The sequence below is a fragment of the Stegastes partitus genome, unplaced genomic scaffold, assembly GCF_000690725.1.
Source record: "Stegastes partitus isolate 25-593 unplaced genomic scaffold, Stegastes_partitus-1.0.2 Scaffold1939, whole genome shotgun sequence".
Classification (NCBI taxonomy): Eukaryota; Metazoa; Chordata; class Actinopteri; family Pomacentridae; genus Stegastes; species Stegastes partitus.
In genome coordinates, this window is record NW_007579670.1 from 9,874 (window position 1) to 29,479 (window position 19,606).

The 19,606-nt window shown below is 41.2% G+C and overlaps 2 protein-coding genes and 1 long non-coding RNA gene across 3 annotated transcripts; 1 reads left to right on the top strand and 2 right to left on the bottom strand.

Moving 5' to 3' along the window:
* Window positions 1-4,046: 4,046 nt before the first annotated feature.
* LOC103373267 (THAP domain-containing protein 5-like) lies at window positions 4,047-8,893 on the bottom strand. The gene is made up of 5 exons (XM_008303115.1): window positions 8,732-8,893; window positions 6,607-6,790; window positions 5,260-6,062; window positions 4,976-5,162; window positions 4,047-4,311 (listed from the first exon to the last, which is right to left on the bottom strand). The coding sequence occupies exons 1-5, from the start codon at window positions 8,803-8,805 to the stop codon at window positions 4,192-4,194; spliced, it is 1,368 nt and encodes a 455-aa protein (XP_008301337.1). The 5' UTR covers window positions 8,806-8,893; the 3' UTR covers window positions 4,047-4,191.
* On the top strand, window positions 4,546-11,813 carry LOC103373266 (uncharacterized). The gene is made up of 3 exons (XR_521049.1): window positions 4,546-4,671; window positions 5,844-5,847; window positions 11,802-11,813. It is a non-coding gene; the product is annotated as an uncharacterized LOC103373266 (long non-coding RNA).
* On the bottom strand, window positions 10,498-19,434 carry ppp5c (protein phosphatase 5, catalytic subunit). Its single transcript, XM_008303114.1, has 13 exons — window positions 19,338-19,434; window positions 16,380-16,621; window positions 15,570-15,717; window positions 15,265-15,386; window positions 15,119-15,184; window positions 14,850-14,948; window positions 14,593-14,698; window positions 14,197-14,339; window positions 13,028-13,115; window positions 12,884-12,924; window positions 12,589-12,767; window positions 12,410-12,491; window positions 10,498-11,670 (listed from the first exon to the last, which is right to left on the bottom strand). The coding sequence occupies exons 1-13, from the start codon at window positions 19,432-19,434 to the stop codon at window positions 11,608-11,610; spliced, it is 1,476 nt and encodes a 491-aa protein (XP_008301336.1). The 3' UTR covers window positions 10,498-11,607.
* Between the last annotated feature and the right edge of the window lie 172 nt (window positions 19,435-19,606).

A 19,606-nucleotide genomic window follows, 5' to 3' on the forward strand; every position in this document is an offset into this window, starting at 1 on the left:
GTGCAGGAAGACGCCCTGATGCTCTGAGGCCTTGATTAGAGAGGCTTCACCCTCAGGATCACGGCTCAGACGCAAATCTTCTCCACCCAGACGCCTTCACTTCTTTAATATTGCACTGCTGTTGCATCTGCACTGAAATAATTAATCTGCTTTTTAAACTGTTCTTGCAGATTTTTACCTTTTCTGGATTATTAATGTAAAAGTCTGAATTTTCAGACTTGTGCTGAAACATTAACTAACGATAAATGAATTGTGCTTCTTGTGTCACTTTGTGCCTGTAACACCTGAATATTCAACTTAGATTGTACCTGGTGCCTTGAATAAAATGAGCTTCAGCGGCTTTATTGTGTTGTGGACTTCACACCTGCTCTGTTCATCGTTCAGTACAACCTGGGTGACATCAGTTCACCCAGTGGAAGCTGGAAATGCTCTGCTGGGATGCAGCGTGCAGAAAGACGCCCTGATGCTGTGAGGCCTCGATTAGAGAGGCTTCACCCTCAGGATCACGGCTCAGACGCTTTAATCATTTCTGCAAAGTTCATTATTCTCTTCTTTCTTTCATTTAATCATGCAGATGACTGATATAATAATGTCAGACTTCAAAATAAGTAGATTTGTACACATTTAACCAACTAACTGGTTCTGTGCTCTCAAAGTACCTTTTTGGGCAGCAGGTCATTGATTATGTGCGCTAAATTTCATGCTATCAATGTGACAGTAATGCATGCCAAATATGTTCAGCCCTGTAGTTGGGCTTCAGTCCTCCTCTCACATTCATCCTCAATCATCACTACAATGATCCCACAGTTTATATCATTATCAGCAGTTTCAGTGGTCATTAAGACCTATCTGAATGTGAGTGTGCTTGTCTGTCTCTCTGTCTAGCCTGTAATAGACTGGTTACCTGTCCAGGTGAGCCTGGGTCATGAGTCATCTGGGATAGGCTTCGCCCCCCTGTGACCCCAGTCAGGATTAGGGTGTATAGATGATGATGGATGGATTGGGACCTATCTGTAGCTCCTATGGCACCAGTCGTCCTTTGCTTTCTGTCCCTCAGACCGTCACCTGGTCTGTAGCACCACCTGGTGGACGCAGTGTGTTTCTCATTAGAGGCTGTCATTTCTACATGTGTGATGCATTCTTTTTGTTTAACCTCTTGAACTAAGCTGAAAGTTTACACTTAATTACCTCAGGGAGCCAGGGAGGTTATGTTTTAGCCGGCGTTTGTTTGTTTGTTTGTTTGTTTGTTTGTTTGTTGGCAATATAACTCAAAAATGTCAGAATGGATTTTCATGGAATTTCCAGGAAATGTTGATAATGGCACAATGAACAGATGATTAAAAGTTGGCGATGCTCTGGCTTATCGTCTGGTTATTTTCTCATAAAACAGTAAATGCTGTTAAGTGTCACAGTGGTGCAGAATGCTGTCGTTGCGCCATTTGTCCACTAGATGGAGCTCTGACTCCGTTCAGTCCTTCATTCCTCACCGCTGTCTTCTCAGTCGTGCAGGAGGAAGCTACAGCCAGGTCGCATCACAGGAGTGGGCTGAGCAGAGCTACTGACAGAGAAGTTCATAACCACGTTGTGACATTAACAATGACTCAGCATGTCTCCTGGTTCACTTTAACCCTCTTTGCCACTTATCAGGAGGACTGATGCGTGCACACCTGCTGATAGGGGGGGGACAAACGGGTCTGTTGTCCCGGGCCCAGAGTGGCGGGGGGCCCCAGAACTGGACCCTCATTGAATTCTGGATTTTTTTCCCCAAAGAAGGGCTATTAATGGAAAGAAACAGGGCAATATTTGAGTTCGAAGTTTGAATTAGTTTTCGTCTGAACTGTCCTTAATATCTTTGGAGTTGCCCTCCACCCCCACCTCCAACATTAAATGGTTTGGCCCCTGATCAACGTCTGTTGACCTTTTATTGGAAGTTCGGATTTTGCACTTCAGCACCAAAATGTCCGCTCAGCAGAAGTCTGGTGCTCAGAAAAGCAAAAAGAAGAGAAAAATAGAGGAAGAAAATAGAGGCCTTAGAGATTTGCTTTAAAAATACTTTTTTAAAAAAAGGTGGTGACACGAAGCTGGAACTAGTAAAGTCAGCGTAGAGCGAGGTAAGAAACAGCGGAGCTAATGTTTGTTAGCCTTGTGACGTCATTTGGCTAGCTCTTAATAGCCATTAGCTGCGATAAAAATCCTGACAAAACACGGTTTGTTTGACAGAAACGGACGAGTTTAGTGGCTCCGTCAGAGAGGATGAGACAGAGAGGCCGAGGCGAGAGATCCACCTGCCTTCAGGTAACAGAGATGAGGAGGAGGAAGGGGCCCGCTGGTCCACCAGGGGGGACAGAGTCAGACCACGGATGAGACTGAGAGCGAGCGTCAAAGTGCAGCGGGAGGGTCTTGCTGCCCAGTCGGACAGTGAGCAGGATGGATGAAAGAGATGTAAAGAAAGCAGAATAGAGGAGAAGAAGAGGAGGTGAGGAGAGGAAGAGCAAAGAAAAGGTGAGATGTGGGTGAGTGGAGCGGGGGGGCATCTAATATCATCTTGTCCCGGGCCCAGGGAAGGCTGTCAGCTGGCCTGGATGCGTGCTTCGTTGCGTCTGTCATGCTTTTCATTTACGTTGCTAAAGTTGTGCTAACGTAGCTTAGGTTACTTCCTGGCTATGTCTGAAATCCCTCCCTATGCCAGGGGTGTCCAATCCTGCTCCTCGTGGGCCACAATCCTGCATGTTTTAGATGTTTCCCTCTTCCGGCACACCTGATTCAAATGATCAGCTCATCATCAAGCTCTGCAGAAGCTTGATAACGATCCTGATCATTTGAATCAGGTGTTCTGGAAGAAGGGAAACATCTAAAACATGCAGGATTATGGCCCTCGAGGACCAGGATCGTTCCTAAAAGATCAATCCATTCAAAACATAAAGTAGTCCAACCTGAATTGCTTGAAGTATATTAAATCCCTGTTGTAATTGCAAAATGCAGTGCACGTGCAATACAGGACTGGTTGCTCAGTAAACAGAATTGTAAGGCAAGACAGGGTGTAGTAGGTCTTAAGTGTTAAGCCTCCTCGTTTTTTCAGACACATTCAAGACTCTTTCCCCGCTAGGAACGACTTTGCAACAGCACAATGTTCAAATAAGGATGCCTTTTGCTGATACATCTGTTTAAAAATGTACAATATTCTCTCTCAAAATAATCCACATGTAATTTGAAGCTGCCTCTACTGCCCTCTACTGGAGAGAGAAAGAAAGCACACTCCATGATGAGAAAAGCATCCACTGTGTGAAGTCAAGCAGCAGGTCGACTGAATAACACGGGTCATTTAGTTGAGTAAAGTCCAGAATGTCCTCAAATATTAAAAATGTACACAAGTAGAATATCGTGTTAGAGGTGTAATTCAGCAAAGCTATGCGATCGGTTCTGTTTAAGGTCTGGGATAATTTAAAAACCAATACAAGAAAAAGACTTCACAAGGTTGCTTTCATATTTAAATCACCAAGAAAGGCAAATACAGGACAAAAGACAAGCCTATTGTGCCAACATGTTGGTGGCATTCAACCCTGAACTACTTGACGCAATCCTTTAACAAACAATAGACCTGCTTAGGAGCAGCAAGCTGAACCGCTCCCCGTGGCTCGATCAAATCATCATGTAGCAGCTCGCTTAGCGCTACTTACAGTTTAAATTTCCATGAAGCAAACCTGCAAACAGTATTTACAGTTGCTGGACAAAGTGTTAGGGCTGTGGTGACTTGTTCTTTTGTTTTAGCCTGCTTATGAGGGTTGTTTTTTTCTTGATGTATTGATTCATGGCGACTACAGAAATGAAGCAAAAACATAGATGGAAGCGATTTCTTTTTAATGATATGTACAATATCACAAACAAAAATAGTAAGTCAAACAAAGACAGAAGAGAGGGCGGGGAGGAAAAGAGGAAAACCTTAAAAAACACATTCAACATTGTCCCACATTACCCATGTATTTTTGTGCAAAGCTCAGAGCAGATGGACCGACGCGCTGCCACATTTTATACACAGATTTTGTTATGATTAGAGAAAACTAAAAAAAAAAAAAAAAAGAACAAAATTAGGTAGCATTTTTATTTCCAATAGCATTAGCCCCAATTACTTATTATTTGGCACAGTGAGCAGCAGACAGACACACAGATGGCATGTCCACAGTCAGTCTGGCCTCACAGCTTTGCCACTGCATCGTTCAGTGGAGTATACAAGTACGCAGCATCGTCCTCTTCGTAGATTATGGTCACAGTCTCCCCAGCGTCTGACACTGCTGCGCTAGTCTGAATATAAGCCTGTGGAAGGGGAAGGGGGCAACAAGTAAGTGGGAAAAGTAACAGAAAAACGAACGATTAAAGGAGAATTTAAGAACTTCCAGTGATACACAAAATTGTTGGTACCCTTCTGTTAATGAAAGAAAAAACCCCCCAAATAACTTGAATCTGACAAAAGTAATAATAAATAAAAATTCTATGAAAACGAAGCAATGAAAATCAGACATTGCTTTTGAACCGTGGTTTAACAGAATTATTTTAAAAAATAAACTCATGAAACAGGCCTGGACAAAAATGATGGTACCCCTAGAAAAGACTGAACATAATGTGACCACAGGGACATGTTCAATGAAAGTGTGTCCTCTGATTAGCATCACAGGTGTGATGGTTCGATTGCAGTGATCGACTCAAAAGGCTGTGCAACAAAATATTAAGTTAAGGGTACCATCACTTTTGTCCAGGCCTGTTTCATGAGTTTATTTTTTTAGAAAAATTCTGTTAAACCACAGTTCAAAAGCAATGTCTGATTTTCGTTAGTTAATTTTCACTGAATTTTTATCTATTATTACTTTTGTCAGATTCAAGTTATTTCTGTGACCGCTGGGGGTTTCTCTTTCATTAACCGAGGGGTACCAACTATTTTGTCCACCTGTGTTAGAAGACTGAAATTAATTTAAATAAATACCCTCTCCAGCAGCTGTAGACGTTCTTCATTCAGCAGGTTGCTCTGTCTCAGCTGACTGACGGTGTTCTCCAGTCCTAGAAGTTTCTCCAGGTGTCGTCGGTGTCGCTGCTGCAGCACTTTCACTTTTTTCTGCAGCTCGGCAACAATTGCCTCCAGCTGCTCCTTACTCAAACTGTTCTTGTGGTAGCTGTTCATGTGACAAAAATGCACAGAGACTGTAAGAAAAACTGTAAGAGAAGAAATGAAAGAACAGAGGGACTACTAAAGCAAGCATCAGTCCTCACCAGTGTTCCTCCAGCTGGCGATCTTGCTGTTCCATGTCTTCCTCGTCTGACTTGCCCTCATCTCCGTCTTCCCCCTCCGTGTCCAGCCTTTCCACAGTGAGGACCAGGGATGCGGGCGAAGGCGCCACGTGTTTGGACACTATAGGCACAGTGGATGTGATGGGCTTGGAGCTCAGAGCAGATGAAAGCACCGTGTCTGGCGAGAAGTTGAACTGAGTAGAAGTTTCACTGGGGAAAACATTTGGTATCGTCTCAAAGTAGGCGATAACTTGAGTTTCATGTCCTCCGTTGACATCTGAGAACTCCTTTGTGGTGAAAGCCACATCTTCAACTCCATTCAAAGCATCAGCCTCATCAGTGCAGCCAAGCGTGGAGTCGTTGATGACCAGTCTGTGGCCCTGAGTTAAAATGGCAGCAGTGATTCCATTCACAAACTCATCCGGTCCTTCACCTGCAGGGCATTCAGACATCACTACCACCTCAGTATTCTCTCCACTGTTACTTAGATCATCAACTGTCTGGAACAAAGTTAAAGGGAAGTTTATGCCCGTTTCCGATCCGTCTGCTGATGCCAGTGGATCCAGGTCTGTCTGGAGAGAACAGTCAGATTCTCCGACATCGCTAGACTCCACCAAGCTGGTTTCTCCCTGCTGCAGTGGGTTGACAGCGATCTCATACAGGTGCACGGTGTGCAGCGTGCTCTGCATTTCTACAGCCATGGTCCCGTCATCGGACACCGTTTGATTACTGTTGGCTCGAAGACGCTTTGGCTTCCTCTCGCTGTGATCTGTGGCTTTCCGTTTCTAGAATTGAGAGTTGAGGGTGTGTTTATCAAATGAAACATGATGTGCTTAAACTGACAGTTTAACTGAGAGCAACTGCAATATAATAATTTCCTGCTGACATGGGAAATCTCAGCAGAAATCTCCAAAACAAAGTAAGTCTTTGTATAGTGCAAATAATCAGTTCATGCATGTGCAGATATTTCTATTTAAGCTACGAGTAATAAAAAATACTATTTAAAGAAAAGATGAATTATTTATTGTATCCTATACATCAATACCACAACAATTCAGTGAAGAGAACCCTCATGAAGAAAGCTCACATTAATAAACTAAAATACTTCGACATCCATGTTCAACTTCCAAAAGGTCTCTTAAATGACACTACAATGGCAGAAAAAAATCCATCAAATAGTACAAATGTTGAACATTTTTAAGCATTTTAAACAATGTACTTTTTTTTTAGATTCTAGTATTTGGCAAAATAATGGCAAAAATAATTCTTTATCATTATCATATCCCTAAAGTTCCATCATAAGAGAGTAATAGGTTTCTTTTATGTTACCTCGGCCTCTTGGAAGAGTGTAGGCACAGCGTCGCTCTCAAGGTAACGGATCCCCCATCTCACCTTGAAGCACGACGGTGCAAAATGTTCGTGGCAAATGTACTGGTGTCGGGAGGGAGTCCAGTTCTCACGCCCCATGTTCCTCAGCCACTGCTGCAGCCGGACCGGGTCCTGCAGCGGGAACCTGGAATACAGGGAATAGAGGTTAGACCCTGGTCATACGTCTGCCCTTCAAGTGAAATAGGGTCAAATGTATAAAAAAAATAAACATGTTACTGTAAAACTGCTGCCTAAATATTCACATTGTTCCAGTAATTTCACAGTAAATTCACCATCTATATACAAATCAGAGCATCACATATGATACGATCAGGTCACGGACTCTGATGCTGTGGACTCCCTACACAGAGTAATGCTATCCAGCTCTGGCAATTGCTGAGGCTGCAGTTAGTGGTGGTGTTGTATGCAATTACTTTTATACTGAAAGTGTTTTTAATATTTTTTTGGAGGAGTTAGACAAAATGCTAAGCCCTTTTGAAATAAGGATACACAACATGGATGAAACAAGCAATTTGTTAAAGTGACAGCATGTTGTCATTCAGACAAAGGCCACTTTATGTTAATGTTGCTCACGGCTTAATTTAGACATCCTGACGGCAATGCCTAAGAGTCTAGTTTATTTATTATTTCCTAAACACACTGAACACTGTGATGAGGTCTAACTGCTGTTTACTAAAAGTGAAATAAAAATACCCTGCTGTGACGGAGCTCAAGTAACAAATGATTTAACTGTGATTTATGAACCGTGACTGTTTAGTCGTCCAAAGTGGAGAAGAGTGCACATTGGGACTTAGTCTTACGTCCCAATCCACCCAATCTCCATGTGCTGATCATTTATAAATATAAGTAATGAATTAATTTACTGCTCTTGGTCCATGTGCCTAAATGCACACAACTCTCTCTCTTTGGAAATGGATCTCGCTGCTGTGTGATGCTACGGGTATTTAATACATTTAGAGGAAAGACTCGTACAAAAAGCTGGAAACTAAACTCAAGTGCCTTTTAACATTCTGTCCAAACCTGGAAAACAATTATTAATACCGGTGAGTATTATTAATCTGTTAGACTCTTTCTTCGTCGCAGTACAGTTGTACGTTTATAGACATTTCAATTTGTAACAGGCTAAGTTTTGTGATTTTTGGCAGAAAACCATGTATTTTGCACGCTCTATGCAGTTTTTGAACCAACACTGGTGCTGAAATATGAGAAAGCCTTTCCCAGATTGCTTAACACAACTGGTAGTCGCCTAGTTATGGTTCTGGTTCAGTTCAGACTTGTGCCGTGTTGAAAGTAAAATGGGAATAAGTCCAACCGAGTAAGATTGGTGTTGCAACTTTTACAACGTAGTTCCCAGGGTACTCATTAAGACATGTTCTCCACAAGTTCAGATTAATGAAAAAGACTACATGTCTTAAAGGGGCTTTAGAAACACTTTTTAGATTATACCGCCACATATATCAAAGTCCCGACAGGAGCAGCTCCTACAAACACCTGAACATCCCTAAACTGCACCAAGTTCCTATTCATCTGGTCACTGTAAAAACTTTATTATAGGACTTCCAATTGTAGTTTTTAAAGATAATTGTTCCCAGTGAAATTCTGTGAGTGCTGTGCTATCATGGCAGCTGCTCTGTCTGTGGATTAACTACAACATTAAGGTGACATCATCACTACAGTCTGTCTTCCTGTTGCTCGATACACAACAGCACACATAATAAAACCTCATATTTCCTCAAATTACAACGTAAAGTCTGTCTTGAAAGGTGGGTTTAATAGTCAGAACCACTCAGTCGCCACAAAGTCTGACGCACAGCCACAAATTATGATTTATTGAAGACTCATAAAGGTCAAAACAAGAAAAAAACAAACTAAACGAGACATCAATCAACAGGCTGATAGTGATTCATTTGAAGGAGCGAACATGTTGTAAAAGTTGACGTTGTGAAAGACTGACTCATCGAACAGGAAAAAGTTGGCTGAAGTTAGATGACGCGTCAATTACACATCTGAGCATCGAAATGTAGCTAGCGAGCGATCCGAGAGTGTTTAAAAACCAGCAGCTTACTTGTAAAAACTTTTCCTGTCGTTGCCGTTTCCGGAGTCATTCTTGCAGTTTGGTACCGAACAATATTTGGGCATCTCAGGCCGAAGTTGTAGCTGCTGCCGTCTTCGTGTCCAGCTGGGTTCATAACAAGGTGAAACTCGTGCTTGGCTGTGTGTTGTCAACGCGCGGCGCGTCGCTGACGAAGGATGATCAGCTGGAGAAAGTCGTGACGTCAAACGAGTGCGACTGTCAGGCGAACAGGAAACAGATTCGTCTTTTTTTCTTTTTTTTTTTTTTCAAAAACAGAACTTTATGAAACCATAGTAATGTCTTTTTAAGAAAGAATAAAAATTTTTTCCTTGGGTAGGAGCTGCAAACACTTGCAACATGGTAAATATACGAAACAAGTGCATACTGCTTTTGAAAACATGTCACGCTCATCCAGGAGGTTTCAGTAGTTGTGACTGACTGACGGGGAGTCCCAGGTGTATAATGTCAACCCAAAATGACTTGGTTAAGATGTGAAATAACTGGTAACTGTGATTTATAAAACTTTCTGATAAAGGATGTTAATGGTGATAGAATATGTGTTGGTGTGGTAAACCACCTCCTCTGTTTACGCTAACATAAGACAAACCTTTGTTGAGCCCACATTGCAAAATTTGCATTGTTACAGCACCAAAGACAGTGCAAGCATTTAAGGAATGCAGTACAAAAAATCAAAGTAAACCAAAATATACATAACTACAATTTATAAAAATAAACATTATTGCACATATCAGTGCTATTGCACTTTTTTTTTTTTTGGATGAATAGAAATACTGATAAAATATTAATACTGAACAGACTGTCTACATTGCAGATTGTACCCAAGTAGAAATTTAACAAAAACAGCATATGTTCTAGTATATGCAGAAAAGTAGATATTGCACAGGATGTTTAAAGTACAAAATATGTACAATTCACAGAATGAGCTGATCTTGTACCAAAGAGAATTATGAGTGAGAGACAGCTGTTTCAGTTTACCATAGATGGCTTATTTAACTCCTCTCTCAAAACCATCATTCTTTGCTGTCCAAAATGTGGAAACTGTCGTCCTCAAAGGATTGTCTTGTCTTGTCCTTGGAATCTGACTGTCTGGTGTCCTGTACGTAGGTCTTTGCACTCCTCCCTGCACTGGACTCCATATGCAAAGCTGCTCAGCTTGTATTTGGGTATTGCATCCTCAGGGTGAACCAGTTTTTACCTTAGAGTGCAGTTGTGCCTGAGATGCACTCGGCCATTGTGTTTGGAGAAAATTCTTCTCAGTCAAACCTGTTCTGCCTGCTCTTTTCTTTTCTGTTTGATGCTAATGCACTTCAGGACTGCTAAGCTCCCATTCTGGACAGAGCAGACAGGTGGTTTGTGAGGAGTGTTGAGGTACCTATCTGGGTTAAACTGGAACAGCCACCTCTGAACAGAGGAGGGGGTCTACGACACCACTTAGCAGATGCTTTTAGCAGTCTTGAGATCCCACCACAGAAAGTTACTCTGCCATTAAACCTACAGTCATCCCTCATCTGCTAGTTTCACACCATTTGTAATGTAATTCGGAAGTAACGATATGTACCTGGGACCCATCATCACTCAGTAAGAACTGAAGAAGCCTCTTGGATGGGAGATGAAATGGCTATAAGAACCAAAAACGGTCCAGTCACCTTCTGCTGAAGCACTTAGCATTATCATGACCTGGAAGACAGAATTAACACAGACAAGCGCAGACTTCGTTGACATAAATAGATACCAAGTTATTTCTAAAATCACTGGACTGGCTTTTTTTATTCAAGAATTTTCTCCAAACATTACACAGAATCTTTAAATGATACAGTATATATACATACACATGAGTGTATTTCTTTATCTAAAAAGTTGAGGGCCATTGGACAATGCAGCTGTGCGTTTCAAGACAGGATTGCATTTTGGACGTTTGTGTACTGAAGAAATCCACACACGGGGTAACAAGTCACCAGTAATCGAACATGTATTGGGGACTAGAGTGCCATCAGTGTTTGCTTTACACCAAAGCTACTGTGGAGAGTAGACTGTGCGGGAGCTGCCGGGTGAGTGGCACAATGACGATCAAGGATGAAAACATGGACAGCAGCCGTATCTTCCCCAACAGGAAGCAGTGCAGCAGTGCAAAATAAATGTTACCAGCTACGTGACTGAACCAGCTAAATACACCACTAATGGCAAACAGCACCTTTAAGAGTGTACCCAGAGATAATCTCTTTTTTTTTTGGAGTGGGATCATACATGTAATCAGATTTTGTATTCCTGTAAAATATAAAAGTAAACTGTTATACTGTAGGGTTTTTTGAGAAACACTGATAGACATGCTGCTCTTGAACCAGTTTACAAAGCTCTAGACTGTGTATGCAGGCCAACGGTACAATGCTAGGTTTCAGAGTCAGATGCTCCTTGCAAAAACTGAACAATCATTTCATTACAGATCTTTGGTACATACCAGATATGTGATGCCATCTGCTAAATATATCAAATATTTAAAAACCAAGCAGCTTGAAAGAGACTTGTCTGAAATTCTCGGCGTTGGTTTCTTTACCCAGTGATGGAATACATGAGCAGGCAAATGGACAATGGAAATGGAGATTTTCCAGTTTTAACCAATAACGTAAAGAACATATCCACTTCTGGACTGGGCTGGTCTAAGTGATCTCTTCCCATCTGAACTACACCACGTATTTTCTGCGTACAACTAGCGGAAGTTTGTTGGGGAGAGGGATCCCTTAGGCTAAGCATCAACGAGAGCATGTCCGAGCACTGGAGGGAATGAGGTGGCAGGGATGGTTCAGGTCCGATGGGAGGTCATCAGTGTCACAGACAGATTAGCGTGGCCTCTACATCATCCCCAACTGCATTAGCGTGTTGGCATACGCCATGGGCTTGACATTCGGATGAGGCTGTAAAAGGAGAACGTGAGGAAGACAAATGTTAGGATCCGCCACAGCAAGTTTGTTGATAGTTCTGGTAACTTGGCTGCCAAATTAAATCACTGCCAGCCTGCTGCGAAGTTAACGTCCACAAATTAAAGCCAAACTTGTGTTTTCAGTATTTATTTGAGTGTTTTCCCTTATTTTTGAATTTATTCCAGTTGGTTATGATGCAACATTTTAATAAACTGCTTATCTGAAGGGACTCTATAACCAGATGTTTCAGTTTATGACTATTTAGGAAAAATAAGATTTAAAAAAAAAAAGAAGAAGAAGGGAAATGATTGTATCGTCTTGGTAAAAGTTAATGTTCAATATTTTTTTGCCATTGGTCCAAGTACACAAAGCATCTCAAACACCGTGGCATAGAAACCCCTGCTAACTAGCCTTTGGTTGGTGCAGTTGCAGAGCGACATAGACAGGAAGTAGAAATGCTGACAACAGCGTAGGCCACTTGCATAGACTAAGTGGAGCTTACTTCGAAATTCAACATAGGAGTATAACTAAAGCTTGAGGCCTATTAGATTTCACTGTAACCACGGACTAAGAGCTAAACATATAATTAGAATGTGCACAATGAAGCTCTAAAGTAAATTGTTATCAAAAACAATGCACACAAAACGTAACAACTGAAAATAGTAACAGTATTTCCACAAACCATGAATAGATCTTTTTTTTTTTCTTACACACTACAGTACAAGATACTGACCACAGCAGTGAACTGGTGAAATTCTGGCTTGAGGTCTGATCCCCTGAGGTGGATATATGCTCCTTTGTTTCCCATCTGATCACTGGAGAGGACAGAAGATGCAGAACATCAATAAGTTTTAATGTACAGCCTTAGTAACCGCTGACTCAGCATTTGAGTTAGATAATGTGATTACGTACCAGTAGTTGGGTGCTGAGAACACGGTGATGCACTTCCCTGAGTGAGTGACCTCGTAGCCCTCAGCTTTAACCTCATGACTACGCACGATGTAGTCCAGCTTGTTCTGGTCCAGGAAGCGCTCCGTCACGTCTGGCCCAAACTGGCAACTCACTCCCCGCTTGCTGATTGATCGGCCAGTCTGCATGAAAGACAGAAGAGGAAGAAAATAATTAGCAATCCAAAATAAGAAAACTCAAACTCGTGGATGACATGACGGAAACAGATTTACTGATATATAAAACAGTGGGAACTGACCTGAGGCTGTGGATCTGACCAAAGAAGGTCGCACATGGGACCTGTCAAAGAGCAGCAGAGGGTGTTGAAATATGCCCATTCTCCTTTCTAAAAATGTTTTCTGAAAGAGTTGTACACCGATGGTGATTTGGAGTCTGACCCTACCTGAGTCAGGAGGCTGTCTATTCCTGTCAATCTTCCTGAGATCCTCCAATGTGACACCATCTTCACTGAACAGCCCTCCGTGCATTACCTTAGAAGGAGAATCATATCAGATCTGTGAGTGCAAAAGTACAAAACATCCAACCACTGTGAAAAGAAGGGTTTTAAAAAATCCTTAACAGCGGCAGGCATCAGTACACAATATCTTATCAGCAGAAAGTACCTTTACAACACCAAACCCCGTCGCAGGTGGAAAGATTACACTAAAGATTTTACACTATTGCAAGTGGCGACAGAGTTTTGGTATCAACCAGTAGGTAAGTGGAAAAAACACAGATTTACATAAGAATAATATTTAATTATGAATCAATTCACAAATGCCAAAAATCTTGTAATATATTTAGTTTGAAACATTATGTTGACGGAGCACATAAAGACATAACTGCACTGCAGCTCAGACTTAAAAAGACATTTTGGAACTTTTTGGATTTAAGGACTAAACGACTAGCTTAGCCTTTTACTGACAGATAAATGAAGCACGTGGTTTAGCACATGGTGCAGAGGAGTAATAGAAAAAATATATACCGTAAATTCTGGACTATAAGCCGCTATTTTTTTCCACACGCTTTGAACACTGCAGCTTAAACAATGATGCGGCTAATTTATGGATTTTTACGCTTTTTATGAATTTGGCTCGAGACGAAAGTGACATTGTGACGAAGTAATTCTGAGGCTGTTCAATTCCGACACTGAAGAAGACGACTTTAGTGGTTTTAGTGCGCAGGAGGAAGACGAAGATAGTGATCAATGACTTTTCCTGGTAGGCTGCTGTAGTTTTTATTTTCTTAACCAGCCGTGTTACAGGCACTGTTTGGAAAAAAGCATCTACGGTACGTATTTGCGTATGTTACCGGTACGTATTTTACTAAAAGTTTAAATGATCTTTTGTGTAACATCGTTCTTTGTAAATATCTCATGTTACAGCGTGGACACTTACGGCTTATAGACAAGTGCTGCCTATACATGTACAAACCTTGTTTTATTTTTAAAGCTCGTGGGTGCGGCTTATATTCAATACTCCATACTCTGGAATTTACGGATTTTACACAGTCCAAATAGTTTCAAAATTCACTACACTTCTGTGTGACTTCTTTTGTGCTGCCAAAGCTTACCAGCACTTTGCTGTTGATACACTGTGCGAGAGGCAGCCACTGGAAGACCTCGCTGAAAAGCTGAAACATCTGGGCTGTGTACTTGGCTTTGACCTCCCCTTCAAATCCATACATCTGGTTCATGTTGTCCGTCTCATGGTTACCTGCAGGTATAAAGCTGCTTATTGTCTATCGTACACTTCTGTTTAAATACTGTAATAACAATGTCTGTGGTCTATCAGTAGAAACCAGATGAAATGTGAAAACGACAGTGACCCATAAATGACATTCTGTGCTGCTCTTTAAAGTTTATGACAACAGATATTTACTTAGCATGACGTATGAATGGTCTGGCAGCTACGACACATGCATCCACAGACCCATGCGCCCACACACACACAGCGTGAGTGCTCTTACCTCTAAGCACGTGGAAGTTGTTAGGGTAGAGCAGCTTGAAGCCAAACAGGGTAAGAATGACCTCGACGGAGAAAGAGCCACGATCCACAAAGTCGCCATTGAACAGCTAAATTCTGCGGTTAAGCACTATGACGCACAAGTTTGGGATTTGAGGCATTTGGCTGTTGTCGTTTCAAACACAAAATAGTACAAACTGGGACTTCACTCAAGACAAATGTACAATATGACGCGTGGCTGTTCCGCAAATCAAAGGATACATAAGGGTTGGTCTCTGAGGGTAAGCCGTTCAGCTTGAAGATGTTGAGGAGATCGTAGTATTGCCCATGGGTGTCACCACAAATAGTTATTTTTTCTGTCTGTGGCAAAAAGAAAGAACATTTTAAATAGAGCTCAACTCCCCCTGTAATAGGCAGATCATAAAGCTGGTAATCAAAGAATATGATCCTGTTCTATTGTTGCACTTATTGTTAGTGAACTAATGTAAGTTTTACATTACTTTACTAGTGATTATCTGATAGGTCCTTACCTCTTTTAATGTGATTTCAACAAGACTTGGTAGTTTTGATAGAACATCTTTAACTTGCACCAAAATCTGAAAGAGTAGAATAAAGTTTAATTACAGGTACAGAAAGTTGACTTCAGTGAGTGTTGTGTGTTTGATAGAGTACACACCTGATAAGCACACTTTCTGTGCAGTTTCTTCTGGTCCTGGAACCACTCCATCATCTCTTTCATGAACTTCAATGTGACCTTCCCGTCTTCAAGTTTGGGGCCTACGTAGTCATCCTCGATCGCTGAAATACAAGATCATCCTAATTTCAGTGAAGAATCAGATGGTTCACACCAGAGCACTTTGTTATCTTTAGCTGCTTTCCAAGCGACATAGTGTTCCAAACAATCTCTGCAAATCTGATTAAAGCACATTATAATATATATATATATATATTGATTGACAAATAATCATAGAGGAAACTTACTCATGTTTTCGATGTCCAGTGAGTCAACAACAGATTTTTTGATCTCATCACTGGCAATGGCTCTCTCGAAAGCCTTCTGCTTCACAATCTTGTTACATTCCTGATACTTCATCCTTGCATCCTTGTCATTTGGTCGGACCCTCACTACCTATCATCAGAGCAGGAAAATGACATGGAAAAGAACACACTGGTTAATTATCATCTAGCATCGAGCCAGACAGAAAGGCAGCGACTCAGCGTAGCTGCAAAGAGGAGGATGTAGATGGTTATAAAAGCACATTAAGGATCCAATTTCTTAATTATGGTATGTAAACAGTTTTAGAGAACCATTATCTCTGTGTGGTTCTGTGGACGGAAAACATGAAAACTATTCAATCACACAAAGTTCTTCCATACACATTCAAGAGATCTATAAACAGATGGCTCCAACCTTTAACACTAATAACCCTCTTTTTGTTTGGCAAATGGTCTGGTTGCTGACTAAGGCTGAGCTTTAGAGGTCCTTGTTTCCACAGTCCCAGTAACAATAGAGAACAGCTCAAGCAACAATAGACACTGAATTAGCTGTCGTATGAGTGCCTTCACACGCTGGCATCCTGACTGGATTAAAGGTTAATCCCTATTTCGGGGTATTGAGGCAACATTAAGAATCTAACTGACGATAACATGTCGACAGATGGAACGAGAGAGTTAAATCTTTTGAGAACATCAGGGAAAACAATTAGTTATACTGTACACTTTGCTAATATCCTGTATGTTCTAGGTGCACACTACATGGCTGCTGATGGTCAAAGATGCCATATCTCTTACCGTCTCATAGTCCTTAAGTGCAGCTTTAAACTTGCCCAGTGCCATGTTGGAGGTGGCACGGCGGTAATATCCCTTTATGTAGTTTTTGTCTATCTCCAGGGCCTTCGTCGCATCCGCCAGGGCATACCCATAGCACTCTGTGCGTAGGTATGCCAGGCTTCGGTTGCTGTAGTAGATGGCATTGGATGGATTGAGCTCCACGGCCTCTGAGTAGTACTTGATAGCATTTTCGTAGTCTTTCTCTGAAAAACAAATGTTCCATCCTCACTGGTCAAACACTGCTTGTGATTATATACTTTAGCTCAACAATAAGGCTTAAAATTAGAATGAGTTTTGAGACCATTATTCAACTGATTAGTATGGTAGGTTCAGTTCAGTATTCTATGTTTTGTCACGTACATAATAAGAAATCAAAATAATAATATTGTGCATATGATGATGAGTGGTTTTATTTACTATGTAAGGACAGTATAGTAAGGTTATATAGTGTCTATGAAGAGATATTAGTGATACAGATGATAGATTTCAATCAGCTATCACAGGAAGAAAGCTGTATCAGTAAATCCATGAACAACATTTCCGCTTTACCACAATAATCAACATCCAAGATAGAAATATAGGCTCATGTTACCATATATATTCACGATACACAATATTTCAGATCCAGGTGACACACACAGACACACACAACTTCTGTGCAAGGACAACTCTGCCCACTTTACTCTGGAAAATGGAAGTTATGAGACATCCTTTAATCCCATTAGTGAGCATTCTGTAAGGAGACAGCCACTAGTCACTCAACTGTGTAGCATTACATACGCAACAAGTCTGAGAGCGCAAATGCTTAGAAGCCTACATTACTTAGATATATATAGTGTTTTACATTGTATAAAGTACAACACTAAATTTGAGACCTTTCATGAAAACAGCTAAGATAGATCGCACAAATGTCAGAGTTTTACATGAATTTAAAATGCTTGCTTCAGCACATGGGTGTACTTGATTGAATTTTAATAAAATATCTGATGACTGAGTTATAATATTAAACACTGTTTATTACCACATCATGGCCTTGACAAGAAGACAACAAACTTAAGTCCAATTTTGCAATTTATGTGATGTTGCCCGAGCAACACTACCTGTTAGTTTAAAAGGATAATCTCTACAGGAAGGAAGAAAAACATTTTGAGACAGGAAATTGCACTGCAACTGTTTGGAATAAACATCAAACCCTATTTTGTGCAGGGTACCTCAGACAAAACACAATCCTGCCCATCCTACAACAGACAGCCTTTCCCTTGCACCTAGCATGACTCATCGCAGCGTCATCTCTGCTAATGATGTAGTTTCCGATTAACTAGTGTTTATCAGATGTAAGAGACAGACTGTGTAGGAGTATGAAATACATGTCTCTATATTTTAAGAACTTCCTTCCATCTTTTTTCACATAGAACAGTCTGCTGGTATATTAATTTTGGTCTCAAAAACAATCGTTATCTGAATCATAAATCTTGTTGTGACTGCAAAAGTAAAACTTGAATGATTCAAGCTGGGGGAAATTGTGGTATTACCGACGCACAATGTGATGCTTAGGGCTTATTGTAACTACACTGGGAGGTTATACATGCGCTACTACCAGAAATCTGTCAAATTCAAATAGCTCCGTGCAACAATATAATCAAAACACTCGCTCTGGTCTTAAGGAGTGATAAAAGATTAAATGATGCTAATTACCCAGCTTATCGCTGTGCTGGAGGTCTCTTTCTGTTAAAAGGAAGTAGTTTTCTTTCCACTGTGTCTAGTGTGCGTGCTCATAGGGAATCACTGGATCCATGGGGTTTTCCATGTATAATTTAGTGCAGTCTTAAATTAATTTTTAAAAATTAGTCAGGTCATTTGTTTGACTATAAAATGGTATATTATTTACTCTTTTGTTGTTTGCATTCTTACCATTTAGACCCGTCAGAAAAATGTGAATTTTATATCATCTTGTAGGGGACCATAATGCATAAATTATTCAGGTAATATTACACAAGAAGTATACTGAAGGTTTTAACATTATTATTAAACATGTGGGTAAATTACCAGTCTCATGTCTCTTATGGAAACCACGTGGTTGACACTGAGGTTGTTCTTACATTTAACTGTAAGAGACAGGCGTTAACACTGACCACACCGACATTCTGTAAATGATTTATTCGTGTTTATGTTGTTTTGAACAGGCATCTGCACAGTCACCTCTAGAACTGCGGCCTGACGCACGCGTATTGTCACCGGCGGTTAAAACACCAGTTGAACTCCGGAACACCGGGCCTCTATAAATCCCTAAACTACAAGGAGATCCGAAAGGGTTCGCCTTATAACTTTACATTAGTGTAAAAAAACAACTCTCCGGTATTTTGCATCAGGTAGAACTGGCGACCAAATCACAGAGAGCCACAAGCAGAGAACTGCTGATATAAGTTCCGGCGGCTCTGACTAGCTGCTGCTGCTGCTGCTCACTCACACCCGCCGGCTAACAGAATATTCTAGGAGTTGTAACTCATCCTCCCTTAAAACTACACGGTATCCCTTTGTCAAGACAAAATACAAACAACTGAGTTACTATTTAACACAGCGCAGGGCCACACAGTTAATCCCACATAAAGTGCCAAATCTAAACAAGCTGGCCGTGTACATGACACGAGTGACGGCATGGGTTTACCATCGATGCTGCTGAGAGTGCAGCTAGCTAGCTAGCAGCTAGCGACCGTTTCAGTTGAGCGCTGCACAGTTCAATGAATGGGCTTTACAGTTAGCATGCTCTCTAAGCAGTGTTAGCTTAGCCTAATGTTTGCGACCGGCTCCGGTTGAAGTAAACGGCAATGCAATCACGCCGCCACGGTAATTAGCGGTCACACCGTTGTCTGTTATGAACTGCTGAAAAAAGTCATTGACTTGACAGGTCGTCCAAATTACCTTTGAAGTACTTATTCGCCTTCTCCTTGAGTAGCTCCGCATCATTACCTCCTTCCGCCATCTTCTTCTCACTGCCGTTTTCCGATACGTGCGCCATTGACTGGATGGTCGCAAAGGTCGCAAAGTCTGATTTTGCTGGAACTGTCATTTGTCATTAGTGAAGTTAGCTCGAAAGCACAAAGAGCCTTTCACCGGAGGAGCATGACGAAAATTGATATCAGGGGCAATTATTGGACTGGTAGGTGATGTTAAAATGCTTTATTGTTTGA